Source organism: Podarcis bocagei (assembly GCF_964188305.1).
Source record: "Podarcis bocagei genome assembly, chromosome: 8".
Classification (NCBI taxonomy): Eukaryota; Metazoa; Chordata; class Lepidosauria; order Squamata; family Lacertidae; genus Podarcis; species Podarcis bocagei.
The window spans coordinates 19,378,434-19,398,146 of NC_138133.1; the positions used below are offsets into that span (position 1 = coordinate 19,378,434).

The 19,713-nt window shown below is 41.9% G+C and overlaps 1 protein-coding gene across 6 annotated transcripts in view; it reads left to right on the plus strand.

The window, feature by feature from the left end:
- The window catches only part of LOC308593896 (uncharacterized protein), a 188,941-nt gene that overhangs the window by 148,840 nt on the left and 20,388 nt on the right, over positions 1-19,713 (plus strand). For 4 of the 6 annotated variants that reach the window (XM_081206694.1, XM_081206690.1, XM_081206695.1 and 1 more), the window contains 2 exons: positions 17,126-17,369; positions 18,317-18,539. In XM_081206694.1, coding sequence (XP_081062820.1) covers positions 18,534-18,539 — 6 coding nt within the window. In that variant the 5' untranslated portion in view covers positions 17,126-17,369; positions 18,317-18,533. The remainder of the gene's footprint in view (positions 1-17,125; positions 17,370-18,316; positions 18,540-19,713) is intronic. The other 2 variants (XM_081206693.1, XM_081206692.1) reach the window with 1 other exon arrangement.

Here is a 19,713-nt window from a genome sequence, read left to right on the forward strand (position 1 = left end):
CACCCAGCAAGGGGGCATGATTGGGCCTGCCAGCCCAGCCAGGGGGTGCGCTCTGGCCCGGCGGCCCCAGCATAGGGTACGCTCCGCTGCGGTGGCTAGCCCGAGGGGTGTGATCTGCCACTGCGGCCAGGCCAGGGGGTGCGATCTGGTGCAGTGGCCCAGCCAGGAGGTGTGATCCAGTGCAGCTGCGATCATGCCAGACAGGATTTTGTCAACCTCACCCCCTCAGGGATGGCACCCGGGGTGGACCACCCCCATCGTACCCACCTTGCTCTGTCCCTGGCAAGGGTTTGCCCCAAATTGACGCAACCTCGATACTGATGGTGGTTCTGCTTCTCAACCGGGGGCAGCTGCAACAGGCCACATCGTGGCAGCAGAGGAGGCAGGGAGGTCATGGCCAGAGTGGTGGCAGCAGCAGGGCAAAATGGCACTTCCTGTACACCTCAAACAGCAAAACGGGATGCACTCCTGCTGACTGTTAGTCTAAAGCAGGGCTGACCTTGCTGCTTCAGACTCCTTGGAGGAAGGGTGGAATCTGATAAATAAAATTTCATTAGAGCGTGGGGGTTTTGCTCTTCCAAAACATCTTGCAGAAAGAGAGAGGACCAGAAGGATTATTATTGCTTCATTTTCTCCCCACCCTGCGCGCACACACTCCTTCAATCAAAATACAGGCGTGCATGCCGCTCCTGAGACACTTCTCTCCTAATCTCATCCTGCCTCTGTGATAGACAGAGCTATGAGCTCGTCTAATACTTGAATGTAATTTGTCTGGAAAATAATCACAAACTCAAGGCAGAATGCCATTTGGACACCTGCTCCTGCCCCCAATATAGAAGCCCTGATGTCTCTGCTTCATGTCCAAGTGTTAGGATGGTATTATGTGGATGTTATCAAGGTGATATTAACTTCACTTGCAAAAAAAACCTGTAGATGTTAAGCAGAGATTAGCTGGGGTTAGGGGAATGCAGTGAATATCCATGACTTTCTGTTCCTGACGTGAAAATTGCACTTGCCATCGCAGATAGGAATGTTAAATGGGCAGCAGATTTCAAAAAAATTATTCTGGCTGGGGGTTTTTTGCAAACTGGTGGGTGGGAGAGAAATCAAGCAGCATTGGGTGTACTTGATGTTTCACAGTTAAGCATGTGATATGCAACAGTTAACCAGATCGGCATTATACTGTTTACAAGGATGCCTGCATTCTCAGTGGGGCACATAATGCACAGCTGAGTCTATTGCAGGTAATAACCTGAGCTGTGAGGTGCAGATCCAGAACTCCGGTGAAAACAGCATATCTGTAATTGAACATGCAGTGTCACAGTAAGATGGAAATATCTGTGGAAATGACAGACTTCAGATTCTGTAGTTGGCAATATTCTACTCTGGAAAGGACCAAAGGAAAGGACCTAAAATCAGGCAATTGAGCGAGGAAATTTCTCCTGCTGGTAATTGCTATTAATTTCAAAGAAAACACTGTTGCAATCACAAATCAAATCAATTGCTTATCTAGCTTACAACTCTATATTTCTCACACACCACCCAGTGATTGCCTAACATATATCAACTAGTCATATGACAGCTATTATCTATTATCTATAATCCACCCAGGACCAGTTCCTAGCAGTGTTGCGTATAGGTAGATTTTGACACCTTCCTGGACAATTTGGTTAATCGTTTCTTTAAAGTCAAGCTCGTGCTACAGAAATCATAAGTTTCTAATGAAACTAGAAAATGGTGTGGAATAGAACTTTGGTATTTGTTTGTAGCACACAGTCACATATTAAAGTTATTTAGAAAGGATATCTGTCTGCAGTTGTAAGAATCAGGGGAGACAAAATTAACACAGATGCACTCAATTTGGATATATGCCATGTCCTTGGCATGGCAAAGGAGAAATGCAAAAATATTGCTGTGAATGACTTCTGAATGTATCCACATATTTTTCAACCACATACAGTGAAATTAAACTATAAATGAGGAGTTCAACTAATAACAGCCTATGGGATTCCAAAAGCTATATCACACCATAATACTAAGTTAAGCTATTGTGCTGGATACTGTGAGAAAATTTGTCCCGCACTACTGATCCTTTCATTCTGGTGCTTATATTGTTCAGTATCTTTTATGCCCATTGATACATAGACCCTTTCAAGAGTAATGCTGTTCTGCAAACTTTTCACTTTGGGAAATATCTAGCTAGTTTTCAAGAGGAATTAGAGCACAGACCAAGCATTGTGAATAACTATAGGAAAATGAAGAGGCGAAGGGTGGTCTGTGGTGACCATTATGAAAGCGACAATTCCTCTGGCTGTGCACATTAAAGGCATGCATTGTAGAGTGGAATTAAATAATATCAATCTACTCACTTTTAAAACTGGGTGTGCTAAGACCTAGATGATGTCAAAAAGAGGGGGCAGTTCTGCTATCGAAAGCATTTCTGCACAATAGAACTTCCCCTCTCTCTCTTTGCATGCCCAATGTATGGTCCCTAAATCTGCTCTGGAAACCCCATAGAATATGTACTGGGCACATGAGAGGGGTGCAAAGACAGGAGAAGGACTAGACAGGGATGCTGCAGAGCTAGCAAAACTGTTTGGTTGAATGCCAGCCATGGCTTTTTCTGTTGTGGCAGCCAACATCTAGAATTCCTTCCATCATGAGGTATACCAAGCAACTTCTTTGGTTTCTTTTCCATTCCAAGTGAAAATACTGTGTGTGTGCGTGCGCGTGTGCGTGGGTGGGTGTATGCGTGCGTGCACGTGCCCCCTTTTAGTGTCTGGGTTTATATCTATCTCTCATTTCATTGTTCTACTGCGTGATGTTTTGTTGTGATCGTTACAATGATGTTTTTTTTAAAAAAATAAATAAATTGTGACTTGCGTGTCGAGGTCCCCCAAGCTACTCCTAAATAATTCACAATTCACACATAATTTTTGTTTAAGGTTTTTGGCATAATTTTGGCCACAACTTTATTAAAATACATAAATGTGAGTGGTTGCTTAGGCATTGGTTATGACTGTCTGTCCCCATGCCTGGGACAGAACTGACTTCTGGATTCCAGCAAAAACCAGTAAGGGAAAACAATATTGGGGAGAGCATGGAGCCGGGCACCAGACCCTCCTCTCTCCCCCCCCCCCCCCGCCGCATGCTCCCGGGGACTTGTGCAGCTCTAAGCCCCATTCAGCGGTATGGACGAAAGAATGGCAAGCCCCTGGATTCCTTTAATGGAATTCCCTTGCAGCAGCAGCATTGGAGGGGCAGGCACCGCCAATCCTTACCCCTCCACCAACCAATTTTTTAACCAATGCCTAACCGCAACCATACAAGTTGTGACGATTTGCTACGTGGTAGGCAAAAACCAAATGACACCAGCCAATCAGCCAAATGGACAAAAATCCTACCAGGCCCCTGCCCCAGAAGCAGATGACCCCATGACAGGCATAGCAAGGTCAACGCAATAGCCCTAGATTAGGGAGGGTGGGCGGGTGATCCGATGCATGCAGCAAAAGACCCCAGTCAGTGATGCGTGACTTGATTTTATAACCTTTGGTCTGTCCCCCTAAATGGCAAACCCAAAATTTGCCCAGTAACCCAACCACCCAGTCACTGCAGATGGTCATCCATACTAACCCACCCAGCAACAGAGGGGCGGCCTGTCAGACCCCACCGCAACACATGCTCTCTATGAAGGAGAACACGCTTTCTCAAAAGTGTAAGAGCACTGCTGAAAAGCAAGCTATAAGCATTCTAAATAAATAACTTACATAACACATGGGGGGCATATGTGTATTAATTTGTGGTGTTGTTTTTAATGTAACAGAGGCAAGCTCTCAATCTTGGACTTCTGTTCTTTATCGTTACATAGTTTTTAATTGCTTTTGGCAAGAGTTTCACCTCGCTTTCCATTCTACCTATATCACATTTCGTAACATTCTGCAAGTGGCTTTAATTCGATGAAGTCCTCACACTTTAAGGCAACTGACACCCACGATAACATATTTATTTCCACAACAGCTTCTTTTAAGCTTTCTAGTTATTATTTCAAGCACTGGCCACTTTTCGTTTCTTTTTAAGCACCAATATTTCTGAAGTCGTCTTTACCTAAAAGGGACTGTCCCTAAACTAAAACCTCTTTAATCACAATGTGTTCCTGAGGTTTTATAGACAGCTTTTGTCTTTTATGTTCTGTGTGAACATCAACCCATTGCCTTAACAAAAGCTATCGTAATAGCTTCCCTCCATATCTCACCAATATATCTTCTAAATCTTTTACAACCTGAAATGCAATATTTAAGGCTGACAGTGCATGAGGATCCCACTATTCCCCATGAAAGGGGTTACGTCTTTGCAGGAGTGCCAACTAGAGGTGCCAGTTTCTTGAGAGGATTAGGGGGCCCGATGTGATATCACATGATGTTGTGTGACATCCTTTGAATATTGGAGGGGCCTACCCCCTTCAAAAAAATCTTTTTTCGTGGGGGGAACTGCCTCAGTCCCTAGGAGTCAGCACCTATGGTGCCAACTCTATGCTCATAAAAGTTTGTCAGCATGCTCAACATGTCTGCCTGCCTTTCCGCATTCCGACTTCCCAGAACTTGTTGAACTGAAAGACCTTTGGACTGATTTTCTCTGACTGACCACGCTACCTGATACTTTTGTGATCTGATTTTCATGCTGCAGGAACTCTGCATCCTCTGGCTCCCCTTCTTTTCCAGTTGCAGAAAACAGCACCAACAAACACACACACACACATATATATATTGTACCATAAAGAATGTCACAGGAAAATAAAGCTGCATGGAAAAGAGTGAGGTCATGGGCCCAGTGGCCATGATCTTCGTTTTTTTGATGTTGAGCTTCAGACCATATTTTGCGCTCTCCTCTTTCACCCTCATTAAAAGGTTCTTTAATTCCTCTTCACTTTCTGCCATCAAGGTTGTGTCATCTGCATATCTGAGGTTGTTGATATTTCTTCCGGCAATCTTAATTCCGGCTTGGGATTCATCCAGCCCAGCCTTTTGCATGATGAATTCTGCATATAAGTTAAATAAGCAGGGAGACAATATACAGCCTTGCTGTACTCCTTTCCCAATTTTGAACCAATCAGTTGTTCCATATCCAGTTCTAACTGTAGCTTTTTGTCCCACATAGAGATTTCTCAGGAGACAGATGAGGTGATCAGGCACTCCCATTTCTTTAAGAACTTGCCATAGTTTGCTGTGGTTGACACAGTCAAAGGCTTTTGCATAGTCAATGAAGCAGAAGTAGATGTCTTTCTTGAACTCTCTAGCTTTCTCCATAATCCAGCACATGTTTGCAATTTGGTCTCTGGTTCCTCTGCCCCTTCGAAATCCAGCTTGCACTTCTGGGAGTTCTCGGTCCACATACTTCTTAAGCCTGCCTTGTAGAATTTTAAGCATAACCTTGCTAGCATGTGAAATGAGTGCAATTGTGCGGTAGTTTGAGCATTCTTTGGCACTGCCCTTCTTTGGGATTGGGATGTAGACTGATCTTCTCCAATCCTCTGGCTACTGCTGAGTTTTCCAAATTTGCTGGCATATTGAATGTAGCACCTTAACAGCATCATCTTGTAAAATTTTAAATAGTTCAGCTGGAATATCATCACTTCCACTGGCCTTGTTATTAGCAGTGCTTTCTAAGGCCCATTTGACTTCACTCTCCAGAATGTCTGGCTCAAGGTCAGCAACCACACTACCTGGGGTATACGAGACATCCATTTCTTTCTAGTATAGTTCCTCTGTGTATTCTTGCCACCTCTTCTTGATGTCTTCTGCTTCTGTTAGGTCCTTTCCGCTTTTGTCTTTTATTATAGCAATCTTTGTACGAAATGTTCCTTTCATATCTCCAATTTTCTTGAACAGATCTCTGGTTTTCCCCATTCTATTGTTTTCCTCTATTTCCTTGCATTGCTCGTTTAAGAAGGCCTTTTTGTCTCTCCTTGCTATTTTTTGGAAATCTGCATTCAATTTCCTGTATCTTTCACTATCTCCCTCGCATTTTGCTTGCCTTCTCTCCCCCACTATTTGTAAGACCTCGTTGGACAGCCACTTTGCTTTCTTGCATTTTCTTTTAATTGGGATGGTTTTAGTTGCTGTATCCTGTATAATGTTGTGAGCCTCCATCCATAGTTCTTCAGGCACTCTGTCCAGCAAATCTAAATCCTTAAACCTGTTCCTCATTTCCACTGCGTATTCATAAGGGATTTGACTTAGATTGTATCTTACCGGCCCAATGGTTTTTCCTACTTTCTTCAGTTTAAGCTTGAATTTTGCTATAAGAAGCTGATGATCTGAGCCACAGTCAGCTCCAGGTCTTGTTTTTGCTGACTGTATAGAGCTTCTCTATCTTTGGCTACAGAGAATATAGTCAATCTGATTTCGATGCTGCCCATCTGGTGATGTCCATGTGTAGAGTCGTCTCTTGTGTTGTTGGAAAAGAGTGTTTGTAATGACCAGCTTGTTCTCTTGGTAGAACTCTATTAGCCTTTGCCCTGCTTCGTTCTGAACTCCAAGGCCAAACTTGCCAGTTGTTCCTTTTATCTCTTGACTCCCTACTTTAGCATTCCAATCCCCTATAATGAGAAGAACATCCTTCTTTGGTGTCATTTCTATAAGGTCTTGTAAGTCTTCACAGAATTGGTCAATTTCAGTTTCTTCAGCACCAGTGGTCAGTGCATAAACTTGGATTACTGTGGTGTTAAAAGGTCTGCCTTGGATTCGTATTGAGATCATTCTATCATTTTTGAGATTGCATCCCAGTACAGCTTTTGCCACTCTTTTGTTGACTATGAGGGCCACTTACATGACTCCTATATTTGACCATTGAATCCCATCTTTGGTTCCAGGATGCAGGGGGATGCAAAATGTTCTCCATTCAGACTGTCATCTTCCATGAATTGGAAGGGGGTAGAAATGGTAACAGTGGGGGAGCTGGCATATTCATCCCTGCAGCTCCCTCTCACGTGTTTACTGTCTTCAGATAATAATACCTGAAAAGGGTTGATATTTACCTGAATTTGATACTCTTGCTAAGTTTCTATGGAACCTCTAGATTCCCTGGAATACAGTCTAAAAACCACTGCTTGAAAACTCAACTATATTCAGTGTTAATTCTTAGCAGATCTCAGTTATATCGAAAGTTAATCAACGGTTGGGGTTTTTCTGGTTGAAAAGTGATTGTATATTTCTTGCCATGGTGGTTTTATATACACAGTATATCTCATTTCAATCTTTCAAAATGAAAACTCCAGCTACGAGTTCTATTGACTTGTTTGGATCTTTTGGTGGTTGATAAAAATAGACATGTTTTGAGCACTCTTCAGCATTATTCCTCTTGAGTGCCTTATTTGTTATTTGAGTTTCTCTGGCCAACGTGTGGCATATCCTTCAGTTATCCACAAGTCTTCATTACAAATTATACATCAGGGAGTTAATATATCTGATTGAAGCCATAGAGGTTGTAGTAAACTTTTATGATTCTAGAAATTGTCACAAAGTGGAGGTCTTTTTCATAACAAACAGTTTGGTGTAGATGGGAGAGAAATTCGGCTCAGTTTGCATTTAAAGGGAAACCTAACTATTTCACACTTTCAAAAACATATGTGAACCAAACTTCAACTATCCTTTAAAATTCACTTCTCCATCTTTTGTAATGCAGTTCTCTAGCCAAGAAATCTGTCCAAAAGTATATTGTACAGAATCTGAATGAGGTTTGCTTAAGATGCATATATTTATGAAAATAACATACACAGATGCATCACATTAGGGAAAATGTGTCTGTTAGGCAAAATTTGCATACAAAAAAACATGTATATCAGGAAAATCAGCACTAAAATCCTGTCAAAGTTTCACAAGGACTAGTTTATTTAAAAATAAATAAATCACAAAAGGATGTGGAGATTTGGAGAGCTGAGTTTAGGGAATTTGAGGGAGGAATCCTATACACAAGAACCTGTTGAGAATCAAGCTGGTGTAAATTAAGCCAGTGAAAAGTTACTGCAGATCCAAACTCTGTTCAGCAGCAGTGAACTGGTGAACCGCGGTGAACTGGTTTAGGATCCAGCCTAAGTTCATCTTCTCTGGTCCCACCTGAGTTACAGAACAGACCTTTTTCAGGGCTTTCTTGTTGCTTAGTCGTTTAGTCGTGTCCGACTCTTCGTGACCCCATGGACCAGAGCACGCCAGGCACTCCTGTCTTCCACTGCCTCCCGCAGTTTGGTCAGACTCATGTTTGTAGCTTCGAGAACAGTGTCCAACCATCTCGTTCTCTGTCGTCCCCTTCTCCTTGTGCCCTCAATCTTTCCCAACATCAGGGTCTTTTCCAGGGAGTCTTCTCTTCTCATGAGGTGGCCAAAGTATTGGAGCCTCAGCTTCAGGATCTGTCCTTCCAGTGAGCACTCAGGGCTGATTTCCTTAAGAATGGGCTTATGCCATCTTAAAATCCACAAGGACTGGCTCGGCCACCTAGGTCCTGGCTGCGCTGGCATAGGGGAGTTATGCTGGTTTATCTCCGGCTGAGAAAATAAGGAAGTTAAGTCAGCATAGCCTGACTACATTGGGAAACTCCTGGCTCAGCTGGATCCTACTCTGTTTATTCCAACAAATCTTGCTGTACAATTGCTCCTTTAGATTGGATAAATAAGAAACTGAGAGAAAACGAAGTGATCTCCCAGAGTTTTGGATAAATGGTGACTAAAGTGATAAATGAGGGTTTTCAATGAATCCATGAGCATATTTTTTATATTTAAAAATATGTGAAGTATAGTATTATTATTATTATTATTATTATTATTATTATTATTATTATTGATTGAATATAGTATGAAAAACGAACCCCAAATGCAGGTATTATGTCTACTCACAATAGTGTGGATATTATATGCTAAAGGTGAGAAAGACAACAGAAAATTGACTGAAGTCAAATTGATTGGGAAGGTATTGGAAGAGCTGGAGATAATAAAACTAACTGATAATGAAACTGCAAGAGGAATATAAGGAAGCAGTGATTGACTGAGAACCTATTACACTAGACCAGAGCACGCCAGGCACGCCTGTCTTCCACTGCCTCCCGCAGTTTGGTCAAACTCATGTTTGTAGCTTCGAGAACACTGTCCAACCATCTCGTCCTCTGTCATCCCCTTCTCCTTGTGCCCTCCATCTTTCCCAACATCAGGGTCTTTTCCAGGGAGTCTTCTCTTCTCATGAGCTGGCCAAAGTATTCACGACCTGTCCTTGCAGTGAGCACTCAGGGCTGATTTCATTAAGAATGGATAGGTTTGATCTTCTTGCAGTCCATGGGACTCTCAGGAGTCTCCTCCAGCACCATAATTCAAAAGCATCAATTCTTCAGCGGCCAGCCTTCTTTATGGTCCAACTCTCACTTCCATACATCACTACTGGGGAAACCATAGTTTTACTATACGGACCTTTGTTGGCAAGATGATGTTTCTGCTTTTTAAGATGCTGTCTAGGTTTGTCATTGCTTTCCCCCCCAAAAGCAGGGTTCTTTTAAACATGCATAAGCTTAAATGTGGGCAAAAAAATATAATATAAATCCCTTAACCTACCCTCCCTGGTGTGAACAGATGTTTTAACTGAGCACTCTTCTAATTTTGCATGTGAACCACTTGTGAGCAGCTGGTGTGTGTTTGTTAAACAGTGATTTGCCTGTGCCTCTTGCCCTGCACAGAAAAATAAAATACTGGAGGTGACAGATAAAGGTGTGAGAGTCCTTGACAGCTACATTGGGTGCCACAATGGAAATCCATGGAGGCTTCATTTAGCCTCTTGCCCACCAGCTGCCTTGTCGCAATATAGACTGTCCTACTAGTCTTAGCTTTCAGTATGAAAGTCGATCATTCTGGGCTATTTGAAGAAGCTGCAAATGAAATTGCTGCTCAGAAGAGCTCAGTTTGGAATGAGCTGGAGTAAGAGGCAGCAAACAGTGTAAGACAAAGTATGTGGGCTTTTTGAAAGGACAAGTTGATCTACCTTTTGGCAATAATATTTTAAAATTTAATTCTTGAAATGTGACTTCTCAGAAATAGCATTCAAATGTTTCTATTATGAAAATAATCACTTTCCCTTTACCCAGTCTCAGGTATCTTGGTGTCAAACTCTATGGCCTCTTTGCCCCTCAGAGTTAAAATATATTTATTTCCTCCGAGAAATACTTGAAATGTCTTCTGTTTATCACAAAGGCTTTAGCACACTGTTCACTTTACCCGGCACAATATTGGAATAAACCTCATCACAGGTGTATTATCTGTTTCCCAAATTCAGCATATTGGTTGTAAATGTCCTTTGACCCATGAAGGATTTCTAGCTCTGGCAATTACAGACTCGGGATCATTTCCCAAATTGAATAAATATGTGCAGGGTTGAGAGAGAATGGGGGAATTTATAAATCATAATGGAAATACCAAAATAAGCATTCATCCGGGTGTTGTTTATCTGCTTGGGAGGGGGGAGGGGGGTTCCTGCATATCCGAAGTATAATGGGACTTTGCTGAGAACTGTCTTTGAAGAATAATATGAATGCTCAACTCATTTCTTTCCTCTGCCAAGTTCAGGGGGGAAATGTGCATGGTTATACTTGTTTATGCAAAGCACAAGGAAATAGAGCTACTTTTTCTCTGAAGGACTTTTAAATGATAAATTTTTGCGTAGCTCGGGAATTTACTGTCTTTCTGGTCCACCACAATGACAATCATAGAGGTATCTCACTCACCAGGGAACCCTTATGGGCTGTTGCGGAGAAAGCAGGTCTCTCTCAACAAACAATCATGTGGAATTTTGGGTGGATAGCTTGTCTAGCCAAGTGCACATATGCATACACAACTGACTTCTGCAATCTTTCCACCCAAAAAAAAGAAGGGAAAGATCACACTAACTGAGCAAATGCCCATAGGGATGAAAGCACACATCACATGTGACATTTTATGTACAGTGAAGGCAGACCAACTTTCTCACCACATCAATGTGATCCCCTCAGAACTGTCCTACGCATGTGTGCCACCTTGTCCCCACAATTTATGAAGCCAGGGCTGTGAAATGTCACCACACTGTGCATACACAGCCCACAGCATGCACACACGACATCCAGCAGTGTGCTTGTGCGGTGCGCACATGTACCACAACATGCTGACAACACTTGCACAGTGTGTGTGGCCACATTGCCAGGACTGGGAAGTTTCAGTATAGTTATTGCACTTTTCAAAATATATGTCCTCAAATGAAGTGTAATGATTAAGTGCTTTATTATTAAATATTTCTAGAGTGAACTTTCAGGGTAAAGCCCTCCTATGGATTGCTGATATTTTGTTTGGAAATCAGCTCATAATGAAAATCTTTCAAAGTATGTTAAGTGACTGATTACCCCAATCCATCAACCTCTTTGTTCTCCCAAAGTTACGTATTGAACTTCTATAGACCTCTGGTGCATCATTTCCATGCTGTTGGTCAGCTAGCATTAGCCCTGTGAACCAATATTTATTGTAATTCTTTCCTAAGTGCATTTTGCATTTATTTATGCATAAAAATATATTAACATGTTGTTTTTAAGGAATAAACAATACTGTTCCTTGATTATGTTCCCCTCTTTGCATTTTAGTTATTTGCGTGTCGAGGTCCCCAGGGCCACCCCAATAACTCATACATCACACAGAAATTCTTGTTTAAGGTTTTTGGCATAATTTTGGCCACAACTTTATTAAAATACAAAAATGTGAGTGGTTGCTTAGGCATTGGTTGCAACTATCTGCCCCCCCCCCAAGGGGGATAGTCTGACATTCCGCACAATGCGAAAGTCAGAAAAGGGGAATACACTTGGGGGTAGCAACAGAGCAGGGAACCTGACCTCAGCCCTCCCCAAATGCAACCAGGAGCTCTTTCATGGCCCGAGCCCCCTTGACAGGGTTGACAAGCATTAGTTAGCCCCTGATTCCTTTAACGGAATCCATTGCAGCAGCAGTATTAGAGGGGCAGGCACAGCCAACCCATGCCCCTCAACCAACCAAATCATAAACCAATGCCTAACCGCAACCTTACAAGCTGTGACAATTTGCTACACAGTAGGCAAAAACCAAATGGTCCCAGCCAATCAGCCAGAAGGACAAAATTCACATCCACACTATACATGCAAAGCATACCAATTATACCAATTTAACACACATGGCATCCCCCAAAGAATCATGGAAACCGTGGTTTGTTAAGGATGTTGAGAGTTGTTAAGAGTCCCTATTCTCCCCACAGAGCTACAATTCTTAGAGTGGTTTTAAAATTGGTCCTCTTCCCAATTTTGCCACTTTTCTGTGTGGTATTTATAACATATCAAGTGATCCCATTCAAATGTGCATATTTTGCATCATCCCTTGTTTGTGGTGGATGAAATATGTTAGCAAGGTGCCATCAAACCTAGATTTACAGGTATAGCTGTTGGATCACACAACACCAGATTTGCTCCCACATTTCAGTATGAGCAGAATTTGCTGAACTGGCCCCAAAAGTACTCTACATACATTCCACATCCTTCTCCCCTGGTACTGACAGTGGATCTTCTTTCTGGAGTGGCAAAGAAAGATGGATTCCTGTATCTAAGGCATTGAGAGCCACACAGAGCAAAGGTTCCATTTCTATAAGGATGGGGTTGAAATTAGTTCCAGCACTGAAAAGTCTCTGAGGAACTCCAGAGAAGCCAAGAATGTCTCCCCAAATGCCTCTCGTAAGCATCTTAGTACAGGTCAGGTTCACCAACCACACTGTGGGGGTTGCCGGCAGAAACTGAGCCAACTCTCCCTAGAGCCAGATGGTGAACATCATGGTAAATCGTAAATGTCACAGTTTTGTCAACAAATTAATCCAAACTATCACTGGGATGTTTGCGCTTACCTCTTTCACTCCTGGTGGTTGAACTAGGCTTGTCCTACATCAGGGAAATTTGTGACATGTCCTGGTTTTGGGGTGTAAAAATGGCCTCGGGGGAATTTTGACGAATCGGCAAAGTCAGGGGAAATGTGGATGTGTGGCAACATGATGGAAAACGCCATGGAAACAGCTCCAAAAAGCTTAAAATCACTATTTTGGGGGGAGGTTTTTTGGGGAAGCTCAACAGTTTGGGTTTGTTCCCCCCCAAAATCTCAATTTTGGTTGTTTCCTTAAAAAAAAGGCTCAACAATTTTGCGGTTGTCAGGAATTATACTTTTTGAAATATGGCAACCCTAGCTGAACTTACTTTATGCTGAAGGAGAACAATGAGTGCATGAACATCTCAGCAAGAATTTGAGGCAGGAGAAACTCGAGAGTAAGAAGAGAGAGACTACCTTGGGATATTCAGCCCAAAATGTAGCCTTACAGCTAACCCGTGGTCTTTTAAAGCAGTATGTGTGTGTGTGCTTAATGCCCCCCTTGGTTTTAATGAATGTGTGGGGTTATTGTTTGTTTTTTAAGGGTGCTTTGAGTTGCATGCAGCAAGAAAAAGCATCTAATAAATTCAATTAATACTACTAATAATATAACACACATTGATAAACATACATGGCTTGGAATGGCGGTGGAGAGAATTCTGTCACCAAAGCAATTCTGAATTTCTCCTGAGTGTAACAGAATTTTGCCACGTATTATAATACATCTTGATTCACATAATTAATAGTGTAACTGATCAGCATTTGCGAGGTGCTCCTGGTTTATGTGAGCAAAATAAGCAGTAATGCTTCCTCATAATTAACAGTGCGATGGTAACAGAAGCTCCATTTATAACTATTTTCTGGTAATAACATTTTACAAGTGCATATTGTTTCATTATGCAGCATAATAATTGCCTTTACGTACTTAATCAGTTCATTAAAAATCGGGTACCGTGCGTGGATATGTAATAAAGCCACGTCTCAAAGATATTAATGTAAAGCTGCCACTTTAAACAACTTGCTTTCCCCCCTTCAACACACACTTGGTGTGAGTGCTATTATCATGAAAATATATTAGCAGTACACAACACAATTAGTAATATGGAGCTGTTCCTTTAACTATGTGTATTTTGTGTGTGTGCCTGTGCTTTATTGTCTATTCAAATCTGTTTTGATATGTCTATGCAAGAGCACACTGACTTGCTGCTTCATTATTATTTTTTTCCCAGACTCTTGTCAAGTACACTTAAATCAGCCTAATTGCTCACTGAACATCATTTTTACCCTCATTCATTTTAATGCACTTTTAATGAAGACAGACATTTTATTAAAAAGTAACTCCCTGGAATATATAATGTGACGGTGTATAGGAATTTTGTGGTATAAATGCATAAACATTTGTTAAAATTACAGGAACACTTGTGGGTTTACACGTATTAGTTTGGGTACAAAATATATGAGAAGCATATGAGAAGCATTCTAATGCTAACTACTGGTGCTGAGTTCAGAAGTCTACAAAAGTAGGTCTGATTTACCAAGGCATTGCTCCGTGGGCTAGGATTGCAGGGAGAAAAAGATGTATGAACCAGAGGTATTTCAGACTGAGTTTTTCAGGCTCTTGTTGGCATCTGTCTGTCTCAAGAGTCAATGGAGTGTGCCTCCAGGGGTGAAGTCAAACTGCTGTGTTAGCAGTATTCACTTACCCTTCTCGAGTTGCAAACCTGGGCAGTGTGTGTGGAGGTCCTGGCCTGCCCAGACAACAAGACCGCCTGCTGTCTTGGCCTCACAGATGTGGTCCAAAGGAAAGCAGAGCAATATTTTTGGCATGAGCTGGGCTGCAGGAGTTGCTGGAAGGAGGTGGAGGTGGTACCAGCCAACCATCTTAGAGACTCCACTCTGGATTTGTGTAGGATTAACTCCTGACCCCTTTCTTCTCCTGAAGATATCCCACAAGGCAGTGGAGATTTAGGATCAGAGTTTTCCTTTTCCTAGATGGGCTACCTTCCCAGGTCGACAAGCCCCATCTGCCCCTCACTTCCCTCTACAGCATGTGCAGAGACCGCCTCCTTGACTTTTGGAGCCACCATTGGTCAGTCCACTGGAGCCTGTCTTTGCATGCAGGAGATAGACAAATCCCAAACTGACCAAGGATTTAAGACCCATCAGCTACCCACACCTTGTTTAGCCAACCAGTCAAAGCTGTTCCCAGAGTGTGGCACTGTCACATGCCGACAGTTCCTAGAAGCCACAGATAAGAGCTGAGTGCTGGATGAGGGGGGGGGAGGCAGACAAATTACCCTAGAAGGAGCATGGTGTGACCCACACCAGAGATACTACCCCCTCCTCTACCATCAAATACAGTGGTACCTCGGGTTACATAGGCTTCAGGTTACAGACTCCGCTAACCCAGAAATATTGATTCAGGTTAAGAACTTTGCTTCAGGATGAGAACAGAAATCATGCTCTGGCGGCGCAGTGGCAGCTGGAGGCCCCATTAGCTAAAGTGGTGCTTCAGGTTAAGAACAGTTTCAGGTTAAGTACAGACCTCCGGAACAAATTAAGTACTTAACCTGAGGTACCACTGTACACCTCCTTTTTCAGGCTATGACTGTAATTGCCAGTATGCTTCAGAGGGAGAAAAAATGGTGGGAAATCTCTCTCTGAACCAGGTCATCATTAGAGATCTTTGAACTGATAGTTTTAACGTACCCGCAAAATATTACAAAACTCAATATGAAACTTTGTTTTTAAAATTCCAGAAACAAAATAATCCAATATGTGGTTGCTGTTGTGCATTATTATTTACATGTTTGAAGCTGCAGAATATTGTCCTAAATAATGGGGGCAGGGATCCATTGTGACTGGGGGACTGAAAGGCAAGGAGGTCAACAGTAGGTGGAGCCAGAGCCACTGACACACACAGCCAACTAATTCTGGCTTTGTCCTCCTCCTCCTCCCTGTTGAGGTCTACAAAGTCAACACTGAGGACTAAGGAGGAGGAAGGTGACAACCAGCACCAGCACTACCCACTTTGGTTAGGGCTGGCTTAGGACAGACTGATGTTGTTGGAGCAATGCCCTTATTTACCTAATGGACCGGTCTCCTCTACTCCTCAACTAACACAGGTTTTCTATGGTTTCTCAGATCCTCTTGAAAAATAGAGGTACTCAAGGAGCAAGAGCCCAGAGGAAAACAAAAAAGCCCTGTTGTTTAAATGAGGAATTGATGGACACTAGCCTAGACCAGATCCATGCATTATATATGGCTGGGAGCAGCTTTAGGGAACCAGCTAGCAACTATATAATGTCGAATGAGCATCTGTTTGGGATGATACATAGCATATCCTGTGATCACAAAGGAATTTGTATTAGACAACCCTTGAAGCCTTCTCAGAGTTGTCTGGGTAGGTTTTACAGTTCTCTCTCATTGTGCATCCATCTGGTCTAATTAGTTCCTCATCATTCACCATTCAAATCAGAGACCAGCTAGCTATTGTGCCTGGATCCAATCTAATTAGTGCTCATCAAGAGTTATCAAGAGTTTTTCCACATAAGCTACAGCACTAGCATACACTCTATTATTGTTTTATAACCATTCATATCATGCAACGTGATCTGACAGAAATTAAGATTCTCTCAAAACATATGGCTGCTGGTGATGGCTACAGGCCACCCTGCCATGTGCCAGTCCCAAAGATATTTTGCTGTTGATTCACATTATCAGATGAAACACTGGCAACATCGTCTGCTTTATGACTTGCTCGGGATGATGTGGACTCTGCTGTATTCCACCCCCCTAGACATACATACATCCTAAGGTCTTTCACAACATGACTCTTAGTATGCCTTGAATGTCAAGCTTTGTTCTTACCCAAACTGACATCTTGTTTCTCAGCAGATTGTTCTCTATGGATATGCAGAGACATCTGCTTTCTCTTCTGTTGGCCTTGCTGAGTCAACACACTAAGCACAAATTGAGGATTCTACTCATGCAATCGAGGAATGAATTCCAGTCAGGGTGTGCCACCAGAGCAAATTTTCTGAAAAGAGTTAGTTCCTTTGAGGATCCACTTAGATCCACTCCTTAAAAAGGAGCAAGAGCATTTTCAGAAGTGATTTTGATAATGTATGGGAATATAGTTCATTCATAGTTGAGAAATGGCTATCATCAAAATGCTATTTATTTATTTATATCCTACAGGTAGTCAATGCAGCACCTTCAAGCTGTCTTTGGAGTCCAACTCACACCAGTCCCATCCTACAGGACAAACATCAAGAAAGCATCATATTGGCTAAACTGTTTGTATTAGGGGGTGCCCTGAATTAGAGGACTTTACGCATTATACCTTACTCTGCCCCTTATATAATGGTTTTTGACACCTATAATGGTTTTTGACACCTATAATGACAAGGTCGCCTGGCCAGAATCCTTCTGACATAGGTAAGTATGTGACCTGGTGTGTAGCACTTTTTGCAACTGCCGCCAGGAAAATTAGAAGAAATTATATAGCCGAGATAGTTATCAACTGTAAAGGAGATGAATTTATTTGACCCCATCTGCACCAAGCTGCATCTTTATCACTAAACCTTGTATATAATTGTCTATTGTATTATTTAACATTACTTTTAATATATTAGTGGCCCCACGGTGATTTTAACTTATAAATTTTATTGTTTGATGTTTCAACTTGTATATTAAGGAGTTTCTATAGCTTTGTGCAGATTAGGTCATGTTTTGACAATACAAATGTTTTAAGTTTTTGTATCAAACTAGTATATATTTTATTGAATGACATTGTATACATTGCAGCAGCCCTTGGGCTATAGTTATAAGAGATCACAATGCCCCAACAATCCAGCAAACTTTAGTCAAATTAAGTCCCATCACCTTCAATAGGACTCTGTTATAAGACTGACTGGTTTTCATTTACGGGATCCCAGTTCAACTTTCTGTTTGGTCAGTACCTGCTTGCCTCCAGACCACCAGTCCTGATATTGTACCTGACAGAGTGCATGATGGCTACATATCAAACATAAGACACACACATGTGTCTTTTTAGTTGGCTTCCACTTTAAAACTCACATCAGTGGAAATTCATCACTTTTTGTTGTTCCTCTTAGTGTTCTTAGAGTTGTATATTGAAACTTATTAGCAGTTTTATATCTTCAGCCATATCAGCAATAAATTATATACTTTTTAAGGGGGAAATGTAAGAGGCATAGCCATAACTGTGAATTGTATGCAGCTGGGAGCATAACCTGTAGATTTACTGCTATTTTGAATTGTTCTTTTTGCTTGAAATACTGGAAATGTAAGAGAATGATAATCACACTGGGTTACTACAATCTGCTTGTCAAAGGGTCATTTTAAAATATTTTAACTTGTTGACAGCCTTCTATTTTATGTTGCAGAAGTTACCATAAACAAGTTGATTAACAGCTCTTGGCAACATAACAGATCATCTTTATCCCTCTGCTGAGAATTATGTACCAACATTAAGTCTGGAACTCCATTGGCTCAATTGGTTGTGAATTATTCCCTCTTATGAGCCAGCTAAATCTATCTTATTTTTCTCTGGCAACTTAATACAGTCAGTTAATCAACAAAGATGGAGGTAGGAGGAAAGAAAAACCCAACCCCTAAAAAATGCAATGGGAGATGCAAAATTAATTGAGATTAATGGCAAATGCAACAAAAACTTTTTCTTTATTCTAAGTTCTATATAGAAAGAAGCATCATTAATTTGCAATTCCGCCTCTCTCATACTACATAAGGGAGTTTTATCTTCTATCACTGAAACTGTGATTACCCCAGACTTTCAGGTATTCAAACTGAATTCATGCATCTCACAACTTCATGCCATAGTTAAGTAGCTGCCTTATACCAAAATCAGGCCTTCTACCTGAATATTGTCTGCACTGACTTGCACCATCATTTGACATCCAGAATCCCATCATTACATTTGTTGCCCTTCCAGACATTAGGGAAAGTTAAACTGAAGCTGGCCCAGTTGTGGCTTGCAGCATGGTTGCCCTGATGGTGGAGACACACTAAACCCGAAGGCTGCTATCCCAGCATAGATCCAGGAGAGACTGAGAGATTTATACTTCTATAGCCAACTCCTTCTCTTCATAGTTATTAGCTGGGTTACAAGGTATACCTAGCCCCTTTCTGGCTTCTCCCTCATCCTCAGTAAGCAACTAATGTGGAGGTGTCCAATCAACTAGAAGTGTGCTCCCCTGTTGGCTCTGGATTTCCCAGCAAGTCCACCACAACCCCTTCAGAGATGGTTGGGAAGATGTCTTTGAAACTGGGTATCACATCAGCCTCTTCAGAATCCCTCACTGTGGTGGGATCTCTCACAGAGTCCCATTGTCTTCTCCTCAGACCTATACAGGGCAACTCATACCAGCTATTTTTCATTGCCAGCCAGCTCAAGGGGTTGTGGGAATGGAGCTACCCTTAGGCCATGATAGATATGTCTTATCTAAGGCTGTCGAGTTAGGCTGTGATGAAGCAGGCAGCTTCATCACAGAAAGAAAGTTGAAAAAAGAAAGTTGAAGAAAGTAACTGGTCAGGTTATCGCATGGCACACTACTGGGAGCCAGAGTGGAGTCACCAGCTAATATAGAAACAGGAGGTTCTCCCAGCTCTTAGGTTTGGAGGACACTTGTACTGGGAAGTGAAGTTAATGATGATTGTGTTGATTTTCACTGCAGATTTTTGATCAGGTTTTTTTTTGGGGGGGGAACACATTTTGGCCCTTAAGCACAATTGTTGCCTCGTGT